Source organism: Tachyglossus aculeatus, chromosome 21 (assembly GCF_015852505.1).
Source record: "Tachyglossus aculeatus isolate mTacAcu1 chromosome 21, mTacAcu1.pri, whole genome shotgun sequence".
Lineage (NCBI taxonomy): Eukaryota > Metazoa > Chordata > Mammalia > Monotremata > Tachyglossidae > Tachyglossus > Tachyglossus aculeatus.
In genome coordinates this window covers 66,973,680-66,999,067 of record NC_052086.1, presented here as the reverse complement: position 1 = coordinate 66,999,067, position 25,388 = coordinate 66,973,680, and the positions used below count along the sequence as shown (strand labels likewise).

The 25,388-nt window shown below is 48.9% G+C and overlaps 1 protein-coding gene across 1 annotated transcript; it reads left to right on the top strand.

Annotated features, from left to right (window-relative positions):
* The first annotated feature begins 1,932 nt into the window (after window positions 1–1,932).
* On the top strand, window positions 1,933–24,365 carry SDR42E2 (short chain dehydrogenase/reductase family 42E, member 2). The gene is made up of 11 exons (XM_038762802.1): window positions 1,933–2,223; window positions 3,265–3,360; window positions 4,779–4,836; window positions 5,419–5,537; window positions 9,447–9,522; window positions 13,889–13,971; window positions 17,009–17,146; window positions 19,333–19,398; window positions 20,190–20,253; window positions 21,957–22,030; window positions 24,101–24,365. The coding sequence occupies exons 1-11, from the start codon at window positions 1,933–1,935 to the stop codon at window positions 24,344–24,346; spliced, it is 1,311 nt and encodes a 436-aa protein (XP_038618730.1). The 3' UTR covers window positions 24,347–24,365.
* Window positions 24,366–25,388: the final 1,023 nt, after the last annotated feature.

Below are 25,388 nucleotides of genomic sequence, written 5' to 3'. Positions count from 1 at the left end.
TGGTTAGAGTGGAAAGGAGAAGGAAGCCTGGTACCCTTCTCCTGCCCATGAGGCTCCCAGTGGACTCTTCAGCCATCCACCCCGCCCTACCTCCTTCCCCTCCCCACAGCACCTGTATATATGTTTGTATAGATTTACTACTCTTTATTTTACTTGTACATATTTTACTATTCTATTTATTTTGTTAATAATTAACACACAATTATGTGTTAATTATGTGCCTGTTGTTGGGTAGGGACCTGTATGTTGCCAGCTTGTACTTCCCAAGCGCTTAGTACAGTGCTCTGCACACAGTAAGCGCTCAATAAATACGATGGAATGGATGAATGTGAGGGCAAAGCCAGGAATCCCCTTCCCACAGTAGGGAACAGGGGAAACCCGGCGAGGTCTCCATCAGATCCCACCTCCCCAACGAGCTGTGGGTCCGTGATCAGGAGCTGGGGCTTTCCAGATGGGCCCATTGCTTAAGGATTTGGGGATTGGGTGACCATTGATAGCTCTCCTGAATGCCAGACAGGGAGACACACGTGCCTTCACATGTGTCATGCACTGGATATTGTCTTGGCTGCCATTTTGCAGAAGTAAGCTGGATTTCACAAAAATCAAGAATGTTTCTCTGGGAGACCCCTGAACCCCACTTCTTGCTTCAGAGCCTTTGTGTTCCTCTTCCAGGTCCATATGCACTCTGCTGCCACATCTGTGCCTCAGAACCCAGCAGCTGGATGGTGGTGGCAGGAGGCTCAATCACTCAACCATTAGTACTTACAGGACACCTATTCTGCAGTGAGTGTACTAAGCACTTTGGGGATAAAATTATTTAAGTGGCATAAAAACATCCTGCACCATATCAGAATCAGTCATACAGGGGACAGAACTGTACAGACCCTCTAGACTGTAAGCTTTTGGGGGTCAGGGAATGTGTCTGTGATATTGTTGTGTATATATGTTTGTGCATGAGAGCTCACCTCCTCCAGTAGGCCTTCCCAGACTAAGCCCCCTCCTTCCTCTCCCCCTCCTTCCCCTCCCCATCACCCCCACCTTACCTCCTTCCCTCCCCACAGCACCTGTATATACGTATATATGTTTGTAAGTATTTATTACTCTATTTACTTGTACATATTTATTCTATTTATTTTATTTTGTTAATATGTTTTGTTGTCTGTATCCTTGTTCTAGACTGTGAGCCCGCTGTTGGGTAGGGACCGTCTCTATATGTTGCCAGAGCACTTATTACGGTGCTCTGCACACAGTAAGCGCTCAATAAATACGATTGAATGAATGAATTTATTACTCTATTTTACTTGTACATATTTATTCTATTTTATTTTGTTAATATGTTTTGTTTTGTTGTCTGTCTCCCCCTTCTAGACTGTGAGCCCGCTGTTGGGCAGGGATCATCTCTATATGTTGCCAACTTGTACTTCCCAAGCGCTTAGTACAGTGCTCTGCACACTGTAAGTGCTCAGTAAATACCATTGAATGAATGAATGAATATTGTTGTACTCTCCCAAGTGCTTAACTCAGTTCTTTGCACACAGTAAGCACTCAGTAAATAAATTGGCTGACTGACCAACTGAAAACTGACTCTCCATTGGAAAAACTATAAAGCTGGGCATCCTTACATGGGAGTAGTGATAGAGAACAGGGGCGGATTTCTCATCGTCCCTGTCCTCTCCCCCACCCACTCCTATGGGTGAGGGACTGAGGCCTTTTATCTGCCTTGGATCCCCCAACTAGTGGGGGGGCCCTAAAGCAGGATATGTGGTGACCTTGAGACCTCGCCTGAGCCCAGTTATCAACTAGATGCCTTCTGATTTATTATTGGGTTTTTTTTTTCAGTCCCCGAACAGGCAGAAGCCGGTGAGCTGAATGGAACATTAAAGAATGAAATCCAACCTAGTGACTGGGCTCCCAGAGTCCTGCCAAGCTGGGATGGAGAAGAGGTGCCCAGTCTGTCAGGCCAAAGAGGGCCCCTCTGGCTGGAACATGGCCCGGCTGAAATCCAGCGGGCTGTTAGCCGCCCAGTGCCGGGTCCCTGACTGCCTCCTGAGAGGGCAGGCGGGCCCTCCGGGCTCTCCCAACCAGAAGGCCCTGGTGACAGGAGGTGGGGGCTACTTTGGCTTCAGCCTGGGCTCCGGCCTGGTCAGGCTGGGCCTCTCTGTGGTCCTGCTCGACCTCCATCAGCCCAAGTGGGAGCTGCCCAACGGGGCAGTGTTTATCCAGGTATAGTTTGGAGTGGTAGTTGGGGGTCTGGGGAGGAAGCAGGCAGAAACTCCTCACCCTGGGCTTTAAGGCTGTCCATCACCTCGCCCCCTCCTACCTCACCTCCCTTCTCTCCTTCTACAGCCCAGCCCGCACCCTCCGCTCCTCCGCCGCTAATCTCCTCACCGTACCTCGTTCTCGCCTGTCTCGCCATCGACCCCCGGCCCACGTCATCCCCCGGGCCTGGAATGCCCTCCCTCTGCCCATCCACCAAGCTAGCTCTCTTTCTCCCTTCAAGGCCCTGCTGAGAGCTCACCTCCTCCAGGAGGCCTTCCCAGACTGAGCCCCTTCCTTCCTCTCCCCCTCATCCCCCTCTCCATCACCCCGTCTTACCTCCTTCCCTTCCCCACAGCACCTGTATATATGTATATATGGTTGTACATATTTATTACTCTATTTATTTATCTATTTTACTTGTACATATCTATCCTATTTATTTTATTTTGTTAGTATGTTTGGTTTTGTTCTCTGTCTCCCCCTTTTAGACTGTGAGCCCACTGTTGGGTAGGGACTGTATATGTTGCCAATTTGTACTTCCCAAGCGCTTAGTACAGTGCTCTGCACATAGTAAGCGCTCAATAAATACGATGGATGATGATGATGATGATGAAGCGGACTGGAGGGAGAATAATCAATCAGTTGTATTTGAGTGCTCAGTGGGTGCCCAGCCCTGTACTAAACACTTGAATAGAGACGAGATGGGCAGGAGAGCCATTTGGGGGGTCCAACAACATCTTTCCCAGACTTGAACTGTGCTGCTCTGGTTCCCCCCAAATGCCCTAAGACAGTGAGATAGCAATAAAGGTTGTCCATATGATCTTTCCAACCCAAATCTTAAGTTTCTGGGCGGGTGAGGGTCTCAAATGCTCCATTCCTGGTGCGCTGGCCCCAGGCTGCTGTGAGCACGAAACCTCCCACCTCCATCCCCCTGGCCAGCAAGTCTCTGGGATGCCAGGAGGCAGGGATCGGAGCTGAGCCCCGTGCCCGCCGTGTGTGTTGCAGGGTGACATCAGGGACGGTGCGGCTCTTTACCGAGCCTGTGAAGGAGTCGACTGCGTGTTCCACGTGGCTTCCTATGGGATGTCGGGCGCTGAAAAGGTATGATCGTCACCTGGCTGGCCTGGGCCTGGGGTCTCTTACGACGGGTTTCTTTTTGTTGGGTTTGTTTAACATCAGTGTGTAAGCAGGTCAACCCCCCAGCTTGAGGAGGGATTTGATTTCTGAGGAGTGAGGCAGGATTCTGTTGGCTCAGACATTTAGGCTCCAACACACTGACCCTGCCTCGCCCCACCCTCACCCAGGCTGGTCAGGCATTACGAGGGAAAGTAGCCTTGCAAGGGGAGTGCCGGCAGGATGAGGAAAGTAATAGAGGAATTATGGTATTTAAGAACTTGCTATGTGCCAAACACTATGATACGGTCCCTGTCCCATAGGGATCTCTCAGTCAAAGCAGGAGGGGAGAACAGGTATTTTTTATATTATGTGCTTTCTGTGTGCCAGACACTGTACTAAGCACTGGGGTTTTGACTTAGACTGTCAAGTCGTCTCCATCCCATAGCGATATCATGGACAAGTCTCTCCCAAAATGCCCCACCTCCATCTGCAGTCGTTTTCTGGTAGTGTATCAATCGAGTTTTCTTGGTAAAAAATACCAAAGTGGTTTACCATTGCCTCCTTCCAAGCAGTATACTTGAGTCTTCACCCTCGATTGTCTCCCATGTCACTGCTGCCCAGCACAGGTGAGTTTTGACATTTAGCAGATTGCCTTCCAGTCGCTAGCCACTGCCCAAGCTAGGAATGGAATGGGTATGCCTCTGCTTGACTCTCCCTCCCATAGTCAAGACTGGTATTGTACCGGAAACTCTCCAGTTGAGACTCTGACGGGGAAAGCGCCGGGGTAGATACAAGCTAATCAGAGCCTGACACATAGTAAGCACTTAACAAATACCATAAATTATTATTATCAGGTTGGACACAGTCCTTGTCCTACATGGGGTGCACAGAGAAGTGAACCAACTTGTCCAAAGTCACACAGCAGACAAGTGGTTGGAGCGGAGATTAGAACCGAGGTCCTCCTGACTCACAGGCCCATTCATTAGGCCACACTGCTTCACTAGGCTACTCTAATATAGGTATTTCATCCCTATTTTAGTAATATAGTAAATAGTAGTTTCCCAAGCACTTGGTACAGTACTCTGCACACACTCAGCTCTCAATAAATACCATTAAGTTGGACAATCCTGAGATTGGGGAAGAATGAAATCTGGAGTACGTTGGAGGTCTGATGGGGTGCTCAGATGCCCCTATCCTCACCCCTTGTTTTCTCTGTGTGATTTCACAATGATCCACTCAGAATTGATCAGACAAGAGGCCGGAGGATGGCTGGTCTGCCTTCCAGCCAGACGTCTGTGGGACCGGTTCCCCAGCCCCTCTGCTGGAGAGCAGTGCTGCAGCTGTAGCTGCAGCTGGTGGGAATGGACGCTTCTCCAGTGACTTCCCAACTTTTGCTTTTGTAGCTGCAAAAAGAACAGATTGAATCTATAAACATTGGAGGAACAAAGCAAGTCATTGAGGGTAGGGGCCCAAATAGCCTTTCCTTGACCCCCGAGTGGACTGAACTTGCTGCCTCTGATATGTTGTGTTCTGGAGGGGTCCTTGGGCCCCCTTCTCCTCTGGTCTACTTAATCTTGCCAACCGGCCGATCTCACACGGTCTTTCCGGAGGTAAAAATCTCACTGACTTGATGAGAACTGGGCCCTCCAACAGACCCTCAACAGCCAACCTATTGACTTCCTCGGCACCCTGCCCCAATTGATCAGTGGATCAATGGTTCTCGCCCCAATTTTGCTCTCCAATTCTCTCTCCCCATCTGGAGTGTGTCCACCCATGCATGTGCCTCTCTCATCTACTGCCTCTCTTACTGTCAGCATGGGACCACACAGTCCTCAACACTGCCCCGCATGCGTGACACACTTGAGTTAACTGTGTTTGACTCAGTCTGGTGTCCGTGCAAGAGAAGTCAGGTCGCTGGGCTTGGCTGGGAGATCACAAGAGTCGGGAAAGAACGTCTTTTCTTAGGAGAGTGCTGTGGGCTGGGTGGGGTCCCTCGGCCTACTGTGTCCCCTGAATTCACGCTAGACTTTGCGTGTGCTGCAGTCTGCATCCGTCGGCGCATCCCGAGGCTCGTGTACACCAGCACCGTCAACGTGGCGTTTGGTGGGGAACCCATCGAGCAGGGCGATGAGGACACCGTGCCATACTTCCCACTGGAAAAGGTACCATCCACCCGGGGAGAGGGCCAGGCAGGAGGGCTGGTGGGGTTGACGGGCTAGTCAGTCCCCTGTCCAGTACAGTTGTGGCACCAGACTGTTTTTATTTTCAGTATCCAGTGGGTAGCAGAGCTTGTATTGGGAGAGCAGGACAGGGCTGTGGTTCTCGAGCAAGTTAGGGGATCTGGGTTCCCCACTCTTAGTTAATAATAATTATAGTACTTGTTAAGCATTTACTCTGTGCCTAGCACTGTTCTAAACGCTGCGGGAGATACAAGTTAATCAGGTTGAACAGTCCCCCGAACCATTTGGGGCTAACACTTTCAATCCCCATTTTACAGATGAGGTAACTGAGGCACAGCTAAGTTAAGTGACTTGCCCAAGGTCACACAGCAGACATGTGGTGGAGGCAGGATTAGAATCGAGGTCCTTCTGACTCCCAGGCCTGGCACTAGCCACCAAAGCCGCACTGCTTCTTAGTTGCCTTTGGGCATGCTGCTGCAAAATGGTGGGTATGACATCATTATGTAAGGTGTGTGCCAGACGTATTGCATGTGATGTCAAGTGTATGTCTGTGTCCGGTATCAGTGAGGGCCATTAGTGATCAGTCCAGGCTCCCGGGAAGGAGTTCATCGCTGCCCAGGTGGTTGACTTAAATCCAGAGGTTTGACTTGATGAGGAAAGAAATGTTTTCTTCATGGATTTATTTATTTATTTATTTTACTTGCACATATCTATTCTATTTATTTTATTTTGTTAGTATGTTTGGTTTTGTTCTCTGTCTCCCCCTTTTAGACTGTGAGCCCACTGCTGGGTAGGGACTGTCTCTATATGTTGCCAACTTGTACTTCTTAAGCGCTTAGTACAGTGCTCTGCACACAGTAAGCGCTCAATAAATACGATTGATTGGTTGATTTGATTGGATGGAGAATAATTTGAAGATGAAGCTAGTAAAAGGAAGCAAAAGGTAAAAAATGGGACCGGGTCTGGCGCCCTAACCCTGAAAACGGCTGTCACCACCAGAATCAGAATGTGCCTGCTGTTTCCCCATTGCTTCCTTTTTGTTATTTGTTAAGTGCTTACTATATACCAGGCATTGTACTAAGTGCTGGGGTAGATACAAGTTAATCAGGTTGGGCACAATCCTTGTTCCATACGGGGCTCACAGTCTTATTTCCCATTCTTAGAGATGAGAGAACTGAGTCAAAAAGAAGTTAAGTGACTTGCTCAAGGTCACACAGGAGATAAGAGGTGGAGCCAGGATTAGAACTCACATCCTTCTGATTCCCTGGTCCTTGCTCTATTCGCTAGGCCAAACTGCCTCGTAGCTAGTGTCTTTCCAAACTCCCCTTGAGGCTTAGTGGCTGCTGGAACTGATCTGCAAGTGACCCATGTTTGAGCTGGGCTCATACCCAAATGAAGTGACCCCCAGCTGGCCTCCAAGTCGAGAAGGTGAGGCAGGCCAGAAAATTCATTCATTCATTCATTCAATCGGATTTATTGAGCGCTTACTGTGTGCAGAGCACTGGACTAAGCGCTTGGGAAGTACAAGTTGACAACATAATAATAATAATAATAATGGCATTTTTAAGTGCTTACTATATGCAAAGCACTGTTCTAAGCGCTGGGGAGGTAACAAGGTGATCAGGTTGTCCCGCGGCGGCCTCACAGTCTTAATCCCCATTTTACAGATGAGGGAACTGAGGCACAGAGAAGTTAAGCGACTTGCCCAGTCACACAGCTGACAGTTGGTGGAGCCGGGATTTGAACCCATGACCTCTGACTCCAAAGCCCGGGCTCTTTCCACTGAGCCACGGGTCCCTACCCAACAGCGGGCTCACAGTCTAGAAGGGGGAGACAGACAACAAAACAAAACATATTAATAAAATAAATAGAATAGTAAATATGTACAAGTTAAATAAATAGAGTAATAAATCTGTACAAACATATATAGGTGCTGTGGGGAGGGGAAGGAGGTAGGGCGGGGGGGGATGGGGAGGGGGAGAGGAATGGGGGGTGGGGAAATGCGGGGGAGCCATGTCCCAGCAAACACTGGAGCTCAAGCTCCTTCCATTCTCCCCTGGCCAGGCCAGGACTGGGCTCTATGATCCCAAGCATTCATTCATTTATTCAGTCGTATTTATTGAGCGCTTACTGTGTGCAGAGCATTGTACTAAGCACTTGGGAAGTACAAGTTGGCAACATATGGAGACGGGCCCTACCCAACAGCGGGCTCACGGTCTAGAAGGGGGAGACAGACAACAAAACAAAACATATTAATAAAATAAAATAAATAGAATAGTAAATATGTACAAGTAAAATAAATAGAGTAATAAATCTGTACAAACATATATACAGGTGCTGTGGGGAGGGGAAGGAGGTAGGGTGGGAGGGGGAGAGGAATGGGGGGATGGGGAAATGTGGGGGAGTCATGTTCCAGCAAACACTGGAGCTCAAGCTTCTTCCATTCTCCCCTGGTCAGTCCAGGACTGGGCTCTATGATCCCAAGCAGGCGCTTAGTACAGTGCTCTGCACACAGTAAGCGCCCAATAAATACGATTGATGATGAGGCACAGCACTCTGTCCTCAACCTGGGGATGGCAGCAGTGTTGGGTAGAGATCTTTAAGGAGGCCTAAGTTTTCCTCCTCTAAAATTTGCTGCCCTGAGGCCAGGGCTGGATTGACACCCCCCCAGGCACTCTGCCCATGGCACAGTGTCTGGAGCACATTCCTGGAAGTCAGAAGGTCGTGGGTTTCAATCCTGCCATCACCACTTGTCTTCTGTGTGACCTTAGGCAAGTCACCTCATCAGTTACCTCATCTGTAAAATGGGGATTGAGACTAGGAGCCCCACATAGGACCGGGACTGTGTCCAACCCAACTTGCTTGTATCCACCCCAGCGCTTAGTACAGTGTCTGCCACATGGTAAGCGCTTAACGATACCGTAATTATTATTATTATTAGGCCAAAGGCCCAGGCAACCCTGGCCCCTCCCCTTTCCTACAGCTAATAATAATAGCAACTGTGCTATTTATTAATATGTGCCAGGCTCTGTACTAAGCACTGGGATGGAGTCAAGTAAGTCAGGTTGGACACAGTCCCTGACCCATATGGGGCTCACAATCTAACCCCTTTATACAGATGAGGTAACTGAGGTACAGAGAAGTGAAGCAACCAGCCCAAGGTCACACAGCAGACAAGTGGCGGAGCTGGGATTGAGGCCTTCCCAGACTGAGCCCCCTCCTTCCTCTCCTTCTCTTCCCCCTCCCCATCCCCCCCGCCTTACCTCCTTCCCCTCCCCACAGTACCTGCATATATGTATATATGTTTGTATGTATTTATTTATTTTATTTGTACATAGTTATTCTATTTATTTTATTTTGTTAATATGTTTTGTGTTGTTGTCCGTCTCCCCCTTCTAATAATAATAATAATAGTAATAATAATAATGGCATTTATTAAGCGCTTACTATGTGCAAAGCACTGTTCTAAGCTCTGGGGAGGTTACAAGGTGATCAGGTTGTCCCACGTGAGGCTCACAGTCTTAATCCCCATTTTACAGAAGAGGTAACTTAGGCTCAGAGAAGTTAAGTGACTTGCCCAAGGCCACACAGCAGACATGTGGTGGAGTCGGGATTCGAACCCATGACCTCTGGCTCCAAAGCCCGTGTTCTTTCCACTGAGCCACGCTGCTTCTCTAGCCACGCTGCTTCTAGACTGTGAGCCCGCTGTTGGGTAGGGACTGTCTCTAGATGTTGCCAACCTGTACTTCCCAAGCGCTTAGTACAGTGCTCTGCACACAGTAAGCGCTCAATAAATACGATTGAATGAATGAATGAATGAATCCAGTCCTTCTGACTGCCAGGCCTGCTGCTTCTCTCCAGCTCTTCTCTACAGCTCTGCTCTCTCTGCAGCACATCGACCACTACTCCAGAACCAAAGCCATTGCGGACCGCCTGACACTAGCCGCAAATGGGACTCCACTCTCCGGTGTGTATGGGTGAGAGTGTGTTTTGTTTTTCATGTGTGTGTGCATGCGTGCGTGTGTGTATGTATGTACTGGACTTGCTGTGTTTAAGTCAGAAGATTCTGGAAGGTCACAAAGGAATTGTTTTTTGCTGGGTTTTTTGGCGGTATTTAAATCCTTACATATGTGCCAGGCACTGAACTAAGAACTGGGGTAGACACAAGCTCATATTGTATATATGTATACAATGCATATACATTGTATATATGTTTTTACATATTACTCTATTTATTTTACTTGTGCATATCTATTCTATTTTATTTTGTTAGTATGTTTGGTTTTGTCTCCCCCTTTTAGACTGAGAGCCCACTGTTGGGTAGGGACTGTCTCTATATGTTGCCAATTTGTACTTCCCTAAGAACTGGGGTAGACACAAGCTCATATTGTATATATGTATACAATGTATATACATTGTATATATGTTTTTACATATTTATTACTCTATTTATTTTACTTGTACATATCTATTCTATTTTATTTTGTTAGTATGTTTGGTTTTGTCTCCCCCTTTTAGACTGGGAGCCCACTGTTGGGTAGGGACTGTCTCTATATGTTGTACTTCCCAAGCACTTAGTACAGTGCTCTGCACACAGTAAGCGCTCAGTAAATACGATTGATGATGATGATGATGATGACACAGTTCATATCTCATATAGGGCTCACAGTCTTAATCCCCACTTTACAGGTGAGGTCACTGAGGCACAGGAAATTGAAGTGACTTGCCCAAGTCACAGAGCAGATAAGTTCATTCATTCATTCAGTCGTGTTTATTGAGCGCTTACTGTGTGCAGAGCACTGTACTAAGCGCTTGGGAAGTACAAGTCGGCAACATATTGAGACGGTCCCTACCCAGCAACGGGCTCACAGTCTAAAAGTGGCCAATGTCATCCGGGCTGGGAGGAAGGGTCCTCCCCAGATCCTCCGGGGCAGGAAGGCGGCCCTGGCTCTGCTCCTAGGGGTTCCTCCCCACAAGAGAGAGCAAAGTCAGAACTTCTGCAGTCCAGGTACGTGATGTCAGATCAGGGAGTGAGCAGAAGGCAAAAGTCTAAAGTTCCATGCTCTGTGCAAGTGGCAAGTCCTGCATTTCACCCAAGGTCAGGCCTAGGGGTTGAGTGAGTAATAAGTATAGGTGTGAACATGTGTGTGCCTGTATGTTTTTGTAAATGCATCTGTCTCTTTACAAGCGTATCAGCATCTGGGGCATGGATCTGTGTGTCTGTCTGAAGGATTTGTGTGGAAAAGACCCAGGTGGGGAAAGAACCTGTATTCTGAAAATGAATAATAGTACTATTGTTCACCTCCCCCACATGTCTGCTGTGTGACCTTGGGCAAGTCTCTTCACTTCTCTGTGCCTCAGTTCCCTCATCTGTAAAATGGGGATTAAGACTGTGAGCCCCACATGGGACAACCTCATCTCCTTGTGTTCCCCCCATCGCTTAGAACAGTGCTTTGCACATAGTAAGCGCTTAACAAATACCAACATTATTATTATTATTATTACTAATAATTGTGGTCTTTGCCAAGCACTGGATTAAGTGCTGGGGAAATACAAGATAAGCAATTAATCACCTGTCCCTCATGGGGCTCAAAGCCTGAGCAGGAGGGAGAATGGGTATCTTATCCTCATTTTTACTCAAGAAGAAACAGGCACAGAGGAATGACTTGCCCAAGGTCACACAGCAAGCAGTGATACATCCCTTCCCATCAAATCTTTCCAAAGCCATATGCATCCCTGTTGTCTTTTGCCTCTGATCTCAGTGAAAAGAAATGATTTCTTCCCCATCCTTTCCAGGGATGCCCTGGCTCCTATGAAACATGCCTGCTTCCGCCCATGCTTCCCTCATTTATCCTCTGGAACCTTTGAGGCAGACACCTAATACTCTAACCTAGAATTATTTATCACAGCGTTTCTGAGTTTCCCACGCAGAGAGGAGTCATGTACACCCTTGGCCACTTCCACTTGCTACCGCTGCATGGTTCTGCCAGTGCCATACAAATTCACATCAACTGTCACCCGATCCCCTCGCTCAGGTGCTGCGGAGTTAAATTTAGCCGCCGACAATTTAGAGAAAGGCCTCCTTCATCTGATACTCTCCAGGGGCCACTGCTCCGTGGGGTCACCCAGAAGGAGTTCACCTGGAAGAACTCGGCCTGATAATAATAATAATAATGATATTTGTTAAGTGCTTACTATGTGCCAGGCACTGTACTAAGCGCTGATGCACGGAACTGCCCCTCAGCCACCCAGCTCAACCCAGCCCGCCTCTTCAACTGCGCAAAATCTCAGATCCACAACCTTCATTCAGGGGGACTTGAGAGGCATGGGCAGAGAGGTGAAGATCCAGACCTACTTTTTTTGGCCATTATAATCCTGACTTTGTCCCTAAAACTGTAAAGATATAGTTTCTATGGAGCCCAGACAGCTCCTGGTTATCTGTGGATACAGGGTACAGGAAGAATATGGGTAATTGAAAGCCATAGACAATTGTCAAACCTCATTTGAGCATGTATTCCAAAGTTGTTCCCCACCCAACTTTTAGGGGAGCCGCTCACATTGAGAAAAGTGGACCAGTTTGACTTTTCCATCCTGCCCCTGCTTATCCTCTGGTGGTGGCTAAAACAAGCAAGAAGGGCAGGGGCCCGGGATATGGCATAGAGCTCTTGATACTTCACAGACTGGATAATCAGCCCCAGAATGGCTCGTCTCTATATCTCAAGGATTATAATTAACCCCAGAGCTTCATAGTTATGAAAACCATAGAGGGCAGCATGTGCAAGAGGGAAAAGCGGGAAGAAGCTGGAAAAGCCTGGATTTCTCTCCCTTCCTAACCGTGCCCTGCATTTTCTCTGCCCTCTGTCCTGGAAGCCCCTAGAATGTAGTGTGTGTGGCACTTTGCTGGCTCCCCCAGAATTGGCGGGATGGACAGTCAGCCCCTAATATGACCTGGGCCCCCACAAAATGGCTGTTTTTTGGTCAATGCATATCTGAAACCTGTGGGGGCTAGGGGAGGAGGATGCTGGCCTCTACCCCTCTCTGCTTGCAAGCACTCTCTCTCTCTCTCTCTCTCTCTCTCTCTCTCTCTCTCTCTCTCTCTCTCTCTCTCTCTCTCTCTCTCTCTCGCTCGTGCACGCACACACACACACACACACACATGTATACACACATATACACTCATATGCACATACTCACTAGCAAGTGTGTTCAGCTGACTCCATCTCTCAGCCTTGCCAGGCTTGGGCCTGAAAGCGGTTCCCTTCTAAAGGAAGGAGCTGGCAGCAGTCAAGGCTCGTGTTCCCAGTGAGCCCGAGGGCCCTACCTCCGCAAGCTGTTCACCATCTGACATGCTTAGAGACGGCCTTGGGCTCGGTAGGCTGATGGGCTATGGATGCTCTGGAGGTGAAATCTCCTTCTGTCTCTGTTCAAGAGAGAGAGAGAGAGTGTGTGTGTGTGTGTCTGTGGGTCCTCTATCTCCCTCACAGTTACTAGACACACACTTCCCCCTCTCCGCTTTTTGTATGTTTTTCTCTTGCCAATCTGCATTGCCTGTCCGGGCCGCCTACACCGGAGCCTTGCTGGCCCTACAGCTGGGCAAGGGCAAAGTGAGGGAATGTCATTTTTCAGGTCTCATCCATCCCACAGCTTGGGTCAGTCTCAGTTTACCCATTTGACTCTTCCTTCCGGCCAAATCTGGGGATAGGGGAGGAGAAGGGGAGGGGGAAGGGAAAAGATGGGGCGGGGAAGGGAAAAGATGGGGCGGAGAAGGGGAGGAGATGATGGCGGGATGGGGGAGAAGTGGAAAAGGTGGAGCAGGGGAGGTGGGAAGCAAGGATGAACCCAGATCAGGACTCATCCCCCCTATCTTACCTCTTCCCTTCCCCACAGCACCTGTATATATGTATATATGTTTGTACATATTTATTACTCTATTTATTTATTTTACTTGTACATATCTATTCTATTTATTTTATTTTGTTAGTATGTTTGGTTTTGTTCTCTGTCTCCCCCCTTTTAGACTGTGAGCCCACTGTTGGGTAGGGACTGTCTCTATATGTTGCCAATTTGTACTTCCCAAGCGCTTAGTACAGTGCTTTGCACATAGTAAGCGCTCAGTAAATACTATTGATGATGATGATGATGATTTAGCAAAGCTCTGGGACTCGACCAGGGAGCTTCCCGGTCAGTGGGACAGACGGAGCCTGCCACCTCCAGGGCCGCTGTGGGGCTCCAAGAGCAGCTTCCGCTTCTTCACCACCTGTCCTCTGGGGCCGGCATCCAGACCCTCCCCACTTACAGACTCCTCCTGACTGTCTTGTTTCTCCGTGTCCCAGGAGGAGGCATCCTGCGCACTTGTGTGCTGCGCCCCCCAGGCATCTATGGACCAGAGGAGCAGAGGCATCTTCCTCGAGTGGCGGTAGGTACCACCAGCTGACTGGGGACACCAGAGCCCGAGTGGCCCAGCCAGTCCGGGACTACCCCAACAGCTGGGAGTGAAACAGCTGGGTGCTGGCTTGTCTCTAGGTCCAATCTCAGGCTGGGACTACCCCAACAGCTGGGAGAGAAACTGGGTGCTGGCTTGTCTGTAGGTCCAATCTCCCCGGGAGCACACTCCATTTCAGTATGAGAACTCAAATTGCTTCTGTCTTCCTCCTCCTTTCACTTCCAAATCAATCAGTCGTATTTATTGAGCCCTTACTGTGTGCAGAGCACTGTACTAAGCGTTGAGAAAATACAGTATTACAGTGCAACAGACGCATTCCCAGCCCACAACGAGCTTACAGTCTAGAGGGGGAGACAAGCATTAATATAAATAAATTAGGTCTCCAGTTCCCCATCCCCGAGCACACACACTAGGTTGAATCCAGCTGAGTACATTTCCCTGGAGGGAGGGGACCATGGTCTTCCAAGCCTCCAGTGACGGTGCTCCAGACATGACTAGGGAGCTGCAAAATATTGAACTGGACCTTCCGCCCCCGCCGTTCCCTGCTCCCTGGGCCCTCCCAGGTCTACGCTGGAGGTCGATGGTCAGAGCGAGCGTTCTTCTCTCACTGGTCTAGGAGAAGGAGAGGTGGAGCTGAGTGGCCCAGAAAATGCAGAAACTTGGCCCCCAAGGCCCCTCACTGTAGAAGAGGCTTTCAGAAGCTTGCGGTCCAGCCACCACATCGGGGGACCAGCTGGCCCAATTCCATCTAGGGTCCGCTCTATTCCCCCGACCCCAGTCCAGCCCTACCAGCACTAGAAGTTATATCCCTGAGCCACTCAGGATTAAGCCTGCAGGTTCTGAACCAGCATTCATTCATTGAATCATTATTTATTGAGTACTTACTGTGTGCAGAGCACTGTAATAAATACTTAGGAGAGTACAATAGAGTTAGTAGATGTGATTCCCTGCTCTCAGAGAGTTTACAATTTAGCTAGAGACAGACACTAAAATAAGTTGCAGGTTGGGGAAGCAACAGAATGCTTAAAGGTGTTAAAATTCTGTCATGGCCTAGTGGAAAAAGCATGGGACCGGCAGTTGGGAGACTTGGGCAAGTCATTTATCTCCTCAGTGCCTCCATTTCCTCATCTGAATAATGGAGATTCAGTACTTGTTCTCTCTTCCACCTAGGCTGTGAGTCCTAAATTGTTATATTATACTCTTCCAAGCACTTAGTACAGTGCTCTGCACACAGTAAGCACTCGGTAACTATGATATACTGACTGACTGACTATTTTGGACAGGGACCGTGTCAAATCTAATTGTATTGTATCGACTCCAGGGCCTAGCACATCGTAATCACTTAACAAATGCCAAAATCAGTTTGCCATCATTATTATTAATAATTATAATAAATACCAGTACCTTTCCTTTTGCCGTCACCTGGGCCATGATGGACAAAGCCACTCCAAGGGAGGAAGAGTTTGGGGAAGGTTTGAGGAGCAGAAACTCCACTGCTTCTGGGATCGAGTTAAACAGATAGCCATCACAACCGAGCTACCACACTCAGTCCCCGAAGCAAGATTCCCGGAGCAGCCGGTCTCTCCGCACTGCACGGTTGAGTGCCCGCTCACCCACACACTTGCGACGGAAACTTGGAGAGGTGCCCAGGCTTCCCTCACACATGCTCGGCCTCATGGAGCCCACAGAAGCTTTAAAAAGGTCTGGCTCCTTTCCTGCCCCGTTGAGGCCTCTGAGGATCTGGGGGAGGATGGGCCTATTCGTTCATTCATTCATTCAATTCAGTCGTATTTATTGAGCGCTTACTGTGTGCAGAGCACTTGTACTAAGCGCTTGGGAATAATAATAATAATAATAATGATGGCATTTATTAAGCGCTTACTATGTGCAAAGCACTGTTCTAAGCACTGGGGTAGGTACAGGGTAATCAGGTTGTCCCACGCGGGGCTCACAGTCTTAATCCCCATTTTACAGATGAGGTAACTGAGGCTCAGAGAAGTTAAGTTACTTGCCCAAGGTCACACAGCAGACGTGGCAGAGCCGGGATTCGAACCCATGACCTCTGACTCCAAAGCCCGGGCTCTTTCCAGTGAGCCATGCTGCTTCTCTAATAATAATGATGGCATTTGTTAAGCGCTTACTATGTGCAAAGCACTGTTCTAGGCGCTGGGGGGGATACAAGGTGATCAGGTTGTCCTGCGTGGGGCTCACAGTCGTCATCCCCATTTTACAGATGAGGTATCTGAGGCCCAGAGAAGTTAAGTGACTTGCCCAAGATCACACAGCAGACGTGGTGGAGCTGGGATTCGAACCCATGACCTCTGACTCCAAAGCCCGGGTTCTTTCTACTGAGCCATGAGTTGGCAGCCTATTGAGGGCCTTTTTGTAGCCAGCTAAGAACCTGGCCCCTGAGCACCTTCACCTGCCCCATCCTTGCCCCAGCCTCCTACGCCATTGGCCAAGCAGTAAGGCTGGTCCACGTTCAGGATCATTCAGGATGTTGGAATTGCTGAAGGAGGACAGTCAGCCGTCGTGGACTTGAGGACTGACGGTGTCACCGCCCAGAGGATGGGGCCGTGGCTCAATGGAAAGAGCACGGGCTTTGGAGTCAGAGGTCATGGGTTCAAATCCCGGCTCTGCCAATTGTGTGACTTTGGGCAAGTCACTTCACTTCTCTGGGCCTCAGTTACCTCATCTGTAAACTGGGGATTAAGACTGTGAGCCCCCGTGGGACAACCTGAACACCTTGTAACCTCCCCAGCGCTTAGACCGGTGCTTCGCACACAGAAAGCGCTTAATAAATGCCATCATTATTATTATTATTATCAGGAGGGTCCCCTCACCCACCATGGAATCACCCCTTCCTTCTCCCTCACCATGAGCACCACCCCGAGCAAGCGGGCAGCCCAGCCCCGGCCCCGGGGTCCTCGCAGCCTTTCCTCCAAACGGTCAGGGGGAACTGGCCTGTCGTCCGACCTCAGGCGCCCTGGCTCTCTGTGTGTCTCCCCAGGGCAACATCAGGAAGAGGCTGTTCACCTTCAGGTTTGGCGATCCCACTGCCCAGATGAATTGGGTCCACGTGCACAACCTGGTCCAAGCCCATCTCCTGGCTGCAGAGGCCCTCACTGCAAGCAGAGACTACATAGCGGTGAGCTTCTGGCGGCCCCCAGCTCCCGCCTGGGTGCCGGTTCTGCCTGGCAGCCTGCGGAGCTTAATGCCAGCCCTGTTGCACCCTCCTCCTAACTCCCAGAGCTGTGTGATCTTGGGCAAGTCACTTCACTTCCTCTGTGCCTCAGTTACCTCATCTGTAAAATGGGGATTGAGACTGTGAGCCCCATGTAGGACAGGGTCTGTGTCCAACCTTTTAATTCATTCATTCATTCAATCGTATTTATTGAGCGCTTACTGTGTGCAGAGCACTGTACTAAGCGCTTGGGAAGTACAAGTTGGCAACATATAGAGACGGTCCCTACCCAACAGCAGGTTCACAGTCTAGAAGGGGGAGACAGACAACAAAACAAAACATACTGACAAAATAAAATAAATAGAATAAATATGTACAAGTAAAATAAATAGAGTAATAAATATGTACGAACATATATACATATATACAGGTGCTGTGGGGAGGGGAAGGAGGTAATGCAGGGGGGAGGGGGAGAGGAAGGAGGGGGCTCAGTCTGGGAAGGCCTCCTGGAGGAGGTGAGCTCTCAGTAGGGCTTTGAAGGGAGGAAGAGAGCTAGCGTGGCGGATGTTCAGAGGGAGGGCATTCCAGGCCAGGGGAGGACGTGGGCCGGGGGTCAACAGTGGGACAGGCGAGAACGAGGCACAGTGAGGAGGTTAGCGGCAGGGGAGCGGAGGGTGCGGGCTGGGCTGTAGAAGGAAAGAAGGGAGGTGAGGTAGGAGGGGGCGAGGTGATGGACAGCCTTGAAGCCTAGAGTGAGGAGTTTTTGCCTGATGCATAGGTTGATTGGTAGCCACTTGAGATTTTTGAGGAGGGGAGTAACATGGCCAGAGCGATTCTGCACAAAGATGATCCGGGTAGCACTGTGAAGTATAGATTGAAGTGGGGAGAGACAGGAGGATGGGAGATCAGAGAGGAGGCTGATGCAGTAATCCAGTTGGGATAGGATGAGAGACTGAACCAGCCTGGTAGTGGTTTGGATGGAGAGGAAAGGGCAGATCTTGGCGATGTTGCGGAGGTGAGACCGGCAGGTTTTGGTGACGGATTGGATGTGAGGGGTGAATGAGAGAGCAGAGTGGAGGATGACACCAAGGTTGTAGACTTGTGAGACGGGAAGGATGGTAGTGCCGTCAACAGTGATCGGAAAGTCAGGGAGAGGGCAGGGTTTGGGAGGGAAGATAAGGAGTTGATCAGTTGAGTTACAACCTGATAAACTTGTATCTACCCCTGATCTTAGAACAGTGCCTGGCACATAGAAAGCACTTAACAAATACCACAATTACTATTATTATGATTATTATTAGTAGTAGTAGTAGTATTATGTGGCACCCTCCCCTGAGTGGAGGGTGGAGGCACTGACAAGTCCAATCTGGTGGGCTCCACAGGGACATCAGCCCCAGGCCTCATCAGGGGCACCAATGCCCATGCTGATGCCCCAACCAACTAATCTCCTGCCTCTTCTGCTCCCGAGACCAGTGTCAATCCCAGGCCCCCTTCCTGACCACTCTCCCCACCTCTGCTGGGGGCCTGACCATGGCTCGGAAGCAGACATACACCCAGATATGGTGGCAGCAGTGCAGTGCAGTGCAGCGTGGCCTAGTGGATAGAGCACAGGATTGGGGGTCAGAAGGACCTGGGTTCTAATTCCGGCTCTGCCACTTTTCTGCTGTGTGATCTTGGGTAAGTCATTTCATATTTCTATACCCCATCAGTAAAATGGGTATGAAGATTGTGAGCCCCAGTGGGAACCTGACTGGCCTGTATCTAACCTAGTGCTTAGTACAGTGCCTGGCACATAGGGAGCACTTAACAAATACCATAAGAACATTAGAATCTGGGGCTCACAATCCTTATCTACCTCGATGCTTAGCACTGGGCTTGACACATAGTAAGCGCTTTTTTTAAATGATATTTTTTAAGTGCTTTCGATGTTCCAGGCACTGTACTGAGCAATGGGGTAGATATAACCAATTCAGGTTGGACATAATCAATGTTCCACGTGGTACTCACAGCCTTAGTCCCCATTTTATAGATGAGGAAACTGAAGCACAAAGAAGCTGAGTGACTAGCCCTTTACAAAAAGTACTTTACAGAAAGCCACAATTATAATTTTTGATGGGTGTGACTAACCTTCCTCTTCACCCCGTTTATAGAGTGGTCAGGCCTACTATATCAACGACGGAGAGAGCGTCAACATCTTCGAGTGGATGTCCCCATTAGTACGTATTGTGTATGCTTGGGTTCTGAATGTCGCCCACCACACCCACTCCAACGGGCTGTGCTGCCTGGGTTTCCCCTGGTCAGTCATCATCATCATCATCATCAATCGTATTTATTGAGCACTTACTATGTGCAGAGTACTATACTAAGCGCTTGGGAAGTACAAATTGGCAACATATAGAGACAGTCCCTACCCAACAGTGGGCTCACAGTCCAGGGAGATGCACTGCCTCTTAGCTCACACGTGGCCCCAGCTGTTTTCTCATGGCTTCTTTCTGGGAGAAATAGCCAGGCAAGAAATGTAGTTGGTTCCTTGCACCCTCTAGTTGAATTTGAAGCAGGCAGAAACTGGAGGGTCAGTTCAGATAATGACCCTAAGCTCTAGTCCATCGTTGAACTGTGTGGGTCCAAATGTCTCTTCCATCCCAAATCCGTAGATTCGAGGTGATGCAGCATCAGGCTTTAGAAGTCACATTCTCCATGTGGTTATTTCACCAAGCTACCACTTCAGACATGGACCAGGCTTCAATCCCAGGGTGGTTCTGGCTTGTCAGGTCTGGGTTAGGGGAAGGTTGGGGGAGTGGAGGAGTAAAGAAGACAGAAACTAGGGAGAGCAGGGGCAGGGAGAGCCGGGGGCACTGAGAAAGGCTCTATAATGCCAGGAGGGAGCAGGGATCGCCAGTTAGGCCCTGACACTCCGAAACAGTAGAAGACCCAGTCTGGACCCTGAGCCTCCCTGGATTACTGGTCCCCCTCTTCTCATTCGTTCTCTCTCATCCTTGCCTTGCAGTTTGAAAAATTAGGATACAGCCAGCCCTGGATCCGGGTTCCGACATCTCTGGTTTACTTGGCAGGTAAAAGGGACCAGTTGTCTTGGTTTCATTTGTGGCACTGGAGCAGGCAATGCATCGCCTTGGGCAGGTTTCAACCTCGGCCAGGATTCCGCCCCTGGGACGGTTTCAGAAGCAGCAGCGGGTCCAGAGGGACCTCAGCATGTAATGACAGCCTCAGCCTTGCCTCCAGCTCTGTCACAAGCCAGGAAAACAGATACCCTCGACCCGCTAACAAATCTTCCCCCTTCACCCTATTCCCTGGCCTCCCACACCTGTCCCCTTCTCCCCCTCCAGCTCCCTACCATGGTCACAGTGAGGCTGTGATGATGTCCTCCCATTAAGCGTTTGACTGGCAATTGTGGGAGAGAAAAGGGAGGTGAGCAGGCTTCAGTTGCCCTTCTCGTTTGAGCAGTAGCTGAGGGTCAGAGATGCAATTTAGCCAAAACTTCCCCTGGGCCCACAGTAGGGGAGAGTCGGGAGGTGAAGCCTGCTCAAACTACTACCGGAAACAGTGACCCCTCCATGGCTGGGCTGGATTGCTGCTCCCCTTACCCATGCCTGTTGTCCAGCATGGGTGATCTTCATGATGGTTGGGGGGCTGCAGAGGAGCTTGTGTGAGCGTTCAGGCCTAACCCTGCCTTGCAGGCAGAACCATAAGCCCTGTATGGGACAGGGATTGTGAACGATCCGGTGATCTCTTAGACTGTAAGCTCGTTCTGGGCAGGGAATGTGTCTGCCAACTCTGTATTATTGTAGACTCCCAAGCACTTACTACATTGCTCTGTATAAAGTAAGTGCTCAATAAATACCATTGATGATGATGAGGATGCTTTTGTATGTACTCCAGTGCTTAGTACAGTGCTTGGCACAGAGAAAGCCCTTCACAAGTTATTATTGATATTATAATCATCATCCCATCCCCACAGTTATAAACAAGGGCAAAGATTCCCTAGCCATCTGGTACCTACCTGACAAGCCATACAGAAATCAAGTCTTTTGTCTAAGTTAAATCTTTTTAACTGCGATGTAGACCATTCTTGAGCTGGGAAGTAATCATTGAGAAGCAAAAAGTTCCCCCTTTTTTTTATAGAGTAATAAAAAATAAAGATTATAGAATCTTTAATTACCTAGGTAGAACTCCTAGTGGAAGAGCCCTGGGCTGGGAGCTGGGAAGTCCTGGGTTCTAGCCTCAGTTCTCCCATTGACACTGTGACCTTGGGCAAACCACTTCACCTCTCTGGGCTTCTCTTTTTTTTATGGTATTCGTTAAGTACTTACTCTTTACCACGCACTGTACTAAGCACTGAGGTAGATACAAGCTTATCAGGTGGACACAGTTCCTATCCCACATGGGGCTTACAGTCTTAATCCCCATTTTACAGATGAGGGAACTGAAGCACAGAGAAGTGAAGGGACTTGTCCAAGGTTACTCAGTAGGCAAGTGACAGAGCCAGGATTAGAACCCTGGTCCCCTGATTCCCAGGCCCATGTTCTTTCCAATAGGTCACACTGCTTCTCCTGTCTGGAAGATGGAGAAAACACTGTGTGCCTGCCTAGCCTCCGAAGGAGGGTGTGAGGACAAGTGAGATAGAAGATGTGAAAGTGCTTTGAGTTCTCAAAGGAAAAGATTATATTCATGTAAAAAGCCCCGTAGTGGCGATGCCATTACGGTCCTTCAGTTCTGCTTGCACAGTAACCTCAAGTGCTTTCTCCCTGTTGTCCAGCCACCATGATGGAATATCTCCACCTGGCCCTGAGACCAGTCTGCAGCTTCCCTCCTTTGCTGACCCGGAGTGAGGTAACAAACCATTCATTCATTCAGTCGTATTAATTGAGCACTTACTGTGTGCAGAGCACTGTGGGAAGTACAAGTCGGCAACATATAGGGACGGTCCCTACCCAACAACAGGCTCATAGTCTAGAAGGGGGAGACAGACAACAAAACGAAACATGTAGACAGGTGTCAAAATGGTCAGAACAAATAGAATTATAGCTATATGCACATCATTAACAAAATAAATAGAATAGTAAAGATGTACAAGTAAAATAGAGTAATAAATCTGTACAAACATATATATATAGGTGCTGTGGGGAGGGGAAGGAGGTAGGGTGGGGGGATGGGGAGGAGGAGAGGAAAAAGGGGGCTCAGTCTGGGAAGGCCTTCTGGAGGAGATGAACTCTCAGTAGGGCTTTGAAGGGAGGAAGAGAGCTAGCTTGGCGGATGTGTGGAGGGAGGGCATTCCAGGCCAGGGGAAGGACGTGGGCTGGGGGTCGACAGCGGGACAGGTGAAAACAGTCCCAGGCAGCTGGATCTCCTCCTCAGGACTCAAGGGGTACAGTCTGCCAGGCTCTGAGCCCCCTAAGCAGTTTGATCTGCACCCCAGCCCCGGCCCCATCATCATAGCCGTTCTATACACATCCTTCTACTCAATTATTTCCCCTACCTGTAATTCATTTTAGTATCTGTCACCCCCGCTAGGCTGTAACCTCCTTGAAGGCAGGGATCGTGTCTACCAACTGTATTGTGATAATTAATAATCCTTACGGTACTTGTTAAATGCTACGTGCCAAGCACTGTTCAAAGCGCTGGGGTAGATACCAGTTAATCAGGTTGGACACAGTCCCTGTGTTACAGTCTAAGTAGGAGAGAGGAAAATTTAATGCCCATTTTACAGATGAGGTTAACTGAGGCATAGAGAAGTTAAGGAACCTGCCCAAGGTCACACAGCAGACAAGTGGCAGAGCGATTATTAGAACCCAGGTCCTCCGACTTCTGGGCCCGTACTCTTTTCACTAGGCCACGCTGCTTTTCCCTCAAATTGTTCTCTCTCAAGTGCTTAGTACAGTGCTCTGCACAAAGTATGTGCTCAGTACATACCATAGATTGATCGACTGACTCTCTCCTCCAGGCTGGCCTAGAAGATGGCAGAGAGATCAAGCTGCTGCCTCCAGGTCTTCTAGCCTTGCTCCACCCTGTCCCTTTCCTTTTCCAAAACTATTGTTGGAAATTAAAAGTAGCATCCAGTTTGAGTTGCTTTTTAACTCTTCCATTCATCAACCTAAGAAGAAGGGAGTACCAGCTGGCAGAAAAGAAGGAGCAGACTTCTTGCCCAACAGCAGTGCGGCTTAGTGGACAGAGCACAGGCCTGGGAATCAGAAGGACCAGGGTTCTAATCCCGGCTCTGTCACATGTCTGCTGTGTGACCTTAAGAAAGGCACTTAACTTCTCTGTGACTCAGTTTCCTCATCTGTAAAATGGGGATTAAGACTGCGAGCGCTATATAGAGAAGCAGCGTGACTCAGTGGAAAGAGCCTGGGCTTTGGCGTCAGGGGTCATGGGTTCGTATCCCGGCTCTGCCATTTAGCTGTGTGACTTTGGGCAAGTCACTTCACTTCTCTGGGCCTCAGTTCCCTCATCTGTAAAATGGGGATTAACACTGTGAGCCCCCCCCCCCCCGTGGGACAACCTGATCTCCTTGTACCCTCCCCAGCGCTTAGAACAGTGCTTTGCACATAGTAAGCGCTTAATAAATGCCATTATTATTATTATTATTATAAGGGACAGAGACTGTGTCCAACCTCATTAACTTATATCAATCCCAGCACTTAGTACAGCGCCTGGCACATACTAAGTGCTTAACGAACAAATGCCTTTACAGCTGCACATCCGGTCCCCTGCCCTCCCCACACTTGTCCTCCCTGGGGCCCTGGGCAGCTGTTTGGACGCCCTCTTCTGACTTCTCTATATCACACTGTTTACTTAGTAATAATAATGATGGTATTTGTTAAGTGCTTACTATGTGCCAAGCACTATTCTAAGCACTGAAGTGTACCCTCTTAGTACCCTCTCTGCTCTCTTTCCTCACAGGTCTGGAGCATCGCGGTGACTCACACCTTTCGGATCCACAAGGCCCGTGAGCAACTAGGTTACGTCCCTGGCAAGTTCACGTTTGTTGAATCAGTGGATCGCTATGTTCAAACCTGGCCCAGGCAGCAAGGCAGCCCCAGGCTCCTCAAACTCCTACTCGTTCTTGGCATTTTCTTCAGCCTCATCTTATTGTCTTATTTCCCAGACCCCTGCCTCCAATGGCTGTCCAAGGGTAGACATCATTAACTCTCTTGGCTACACACACACTCCCTCCTGGTTTCTCCTCAGCCCTTGGTCCTTGAAGATTCTAGTCTTATCACTCCCTTTTGTAACTGCTGTTCGTTCTGTTTTTTGCTTTTTAGTGTATAAAGAACTTGAGTATGTGTGTGTGTGTAACACACACATATATAGTATGCACATATACAACATATGTATACTATTCCTTTTAGATATTAATAATGTAAATAGCGAGTAGCACAGCCATGCACACTGTCCCTGACGCACATGGGGCTTTCAGTTTAAGAGGGAAGGAGACCAGGTATTTTATCCCCTGTTTTACAGATGAGGAACCTGAGGCACAGAAAGGTTAAATGACTTGATCAAGGCCATGCAGAAGGCAAATGACAAAACTGGGACTAGAACCCAGGTCTCCTGATTCACAATCCTGAGTTCTGTCCACTAGGCCAAGCTGCCTGCCATGTCTGCGTGCATATATTTGTATCTAGATGTAAATATCTCACATTTATCATTTCAAATATCCAAGGTCAGTGGGTACCAGTCATATTCATCCAGGGAGGACAGGAGCTTTGGGCTATGCTTGGCAATGCAATCCAGATATGAAAAAACATTTGGCTTGAGGAGGTGTCAATCTCAAGGAAAAGTCTCTCTGCACCCATAATAGACAGGTAAGGAGGTGATCTGGTTAAGAACTTGGGTGAGCTCTGTAAGTCACTTTTCCCTCTGAGCTCTAGGTACTTCCATTAAATTTAGCCTCAAAATGACATGTGAGATGTGTCTAATTGTTTGATGGGACTTCTTGAGGGGAGTGACCGAGTTTTCAGATGACTCTTGGGTTGGGCTTCTTATTGTGGAAACAGCCCCGGCAGGGTCTGTCTCAGTAATACCAGCCTAAGAGATTTTATTTTCTTTATGGCATTTGTTAAGCCCTTATTATGTGCGAGGCACTGTTCTAAGCATTGGATAGCTACAAGCTAATCAGGTTGGACACAGTCCTTGTCCCACATGGGGTTGGCAGTCTTAGTCCTCATTTTACAGGTGAGGTAACTGA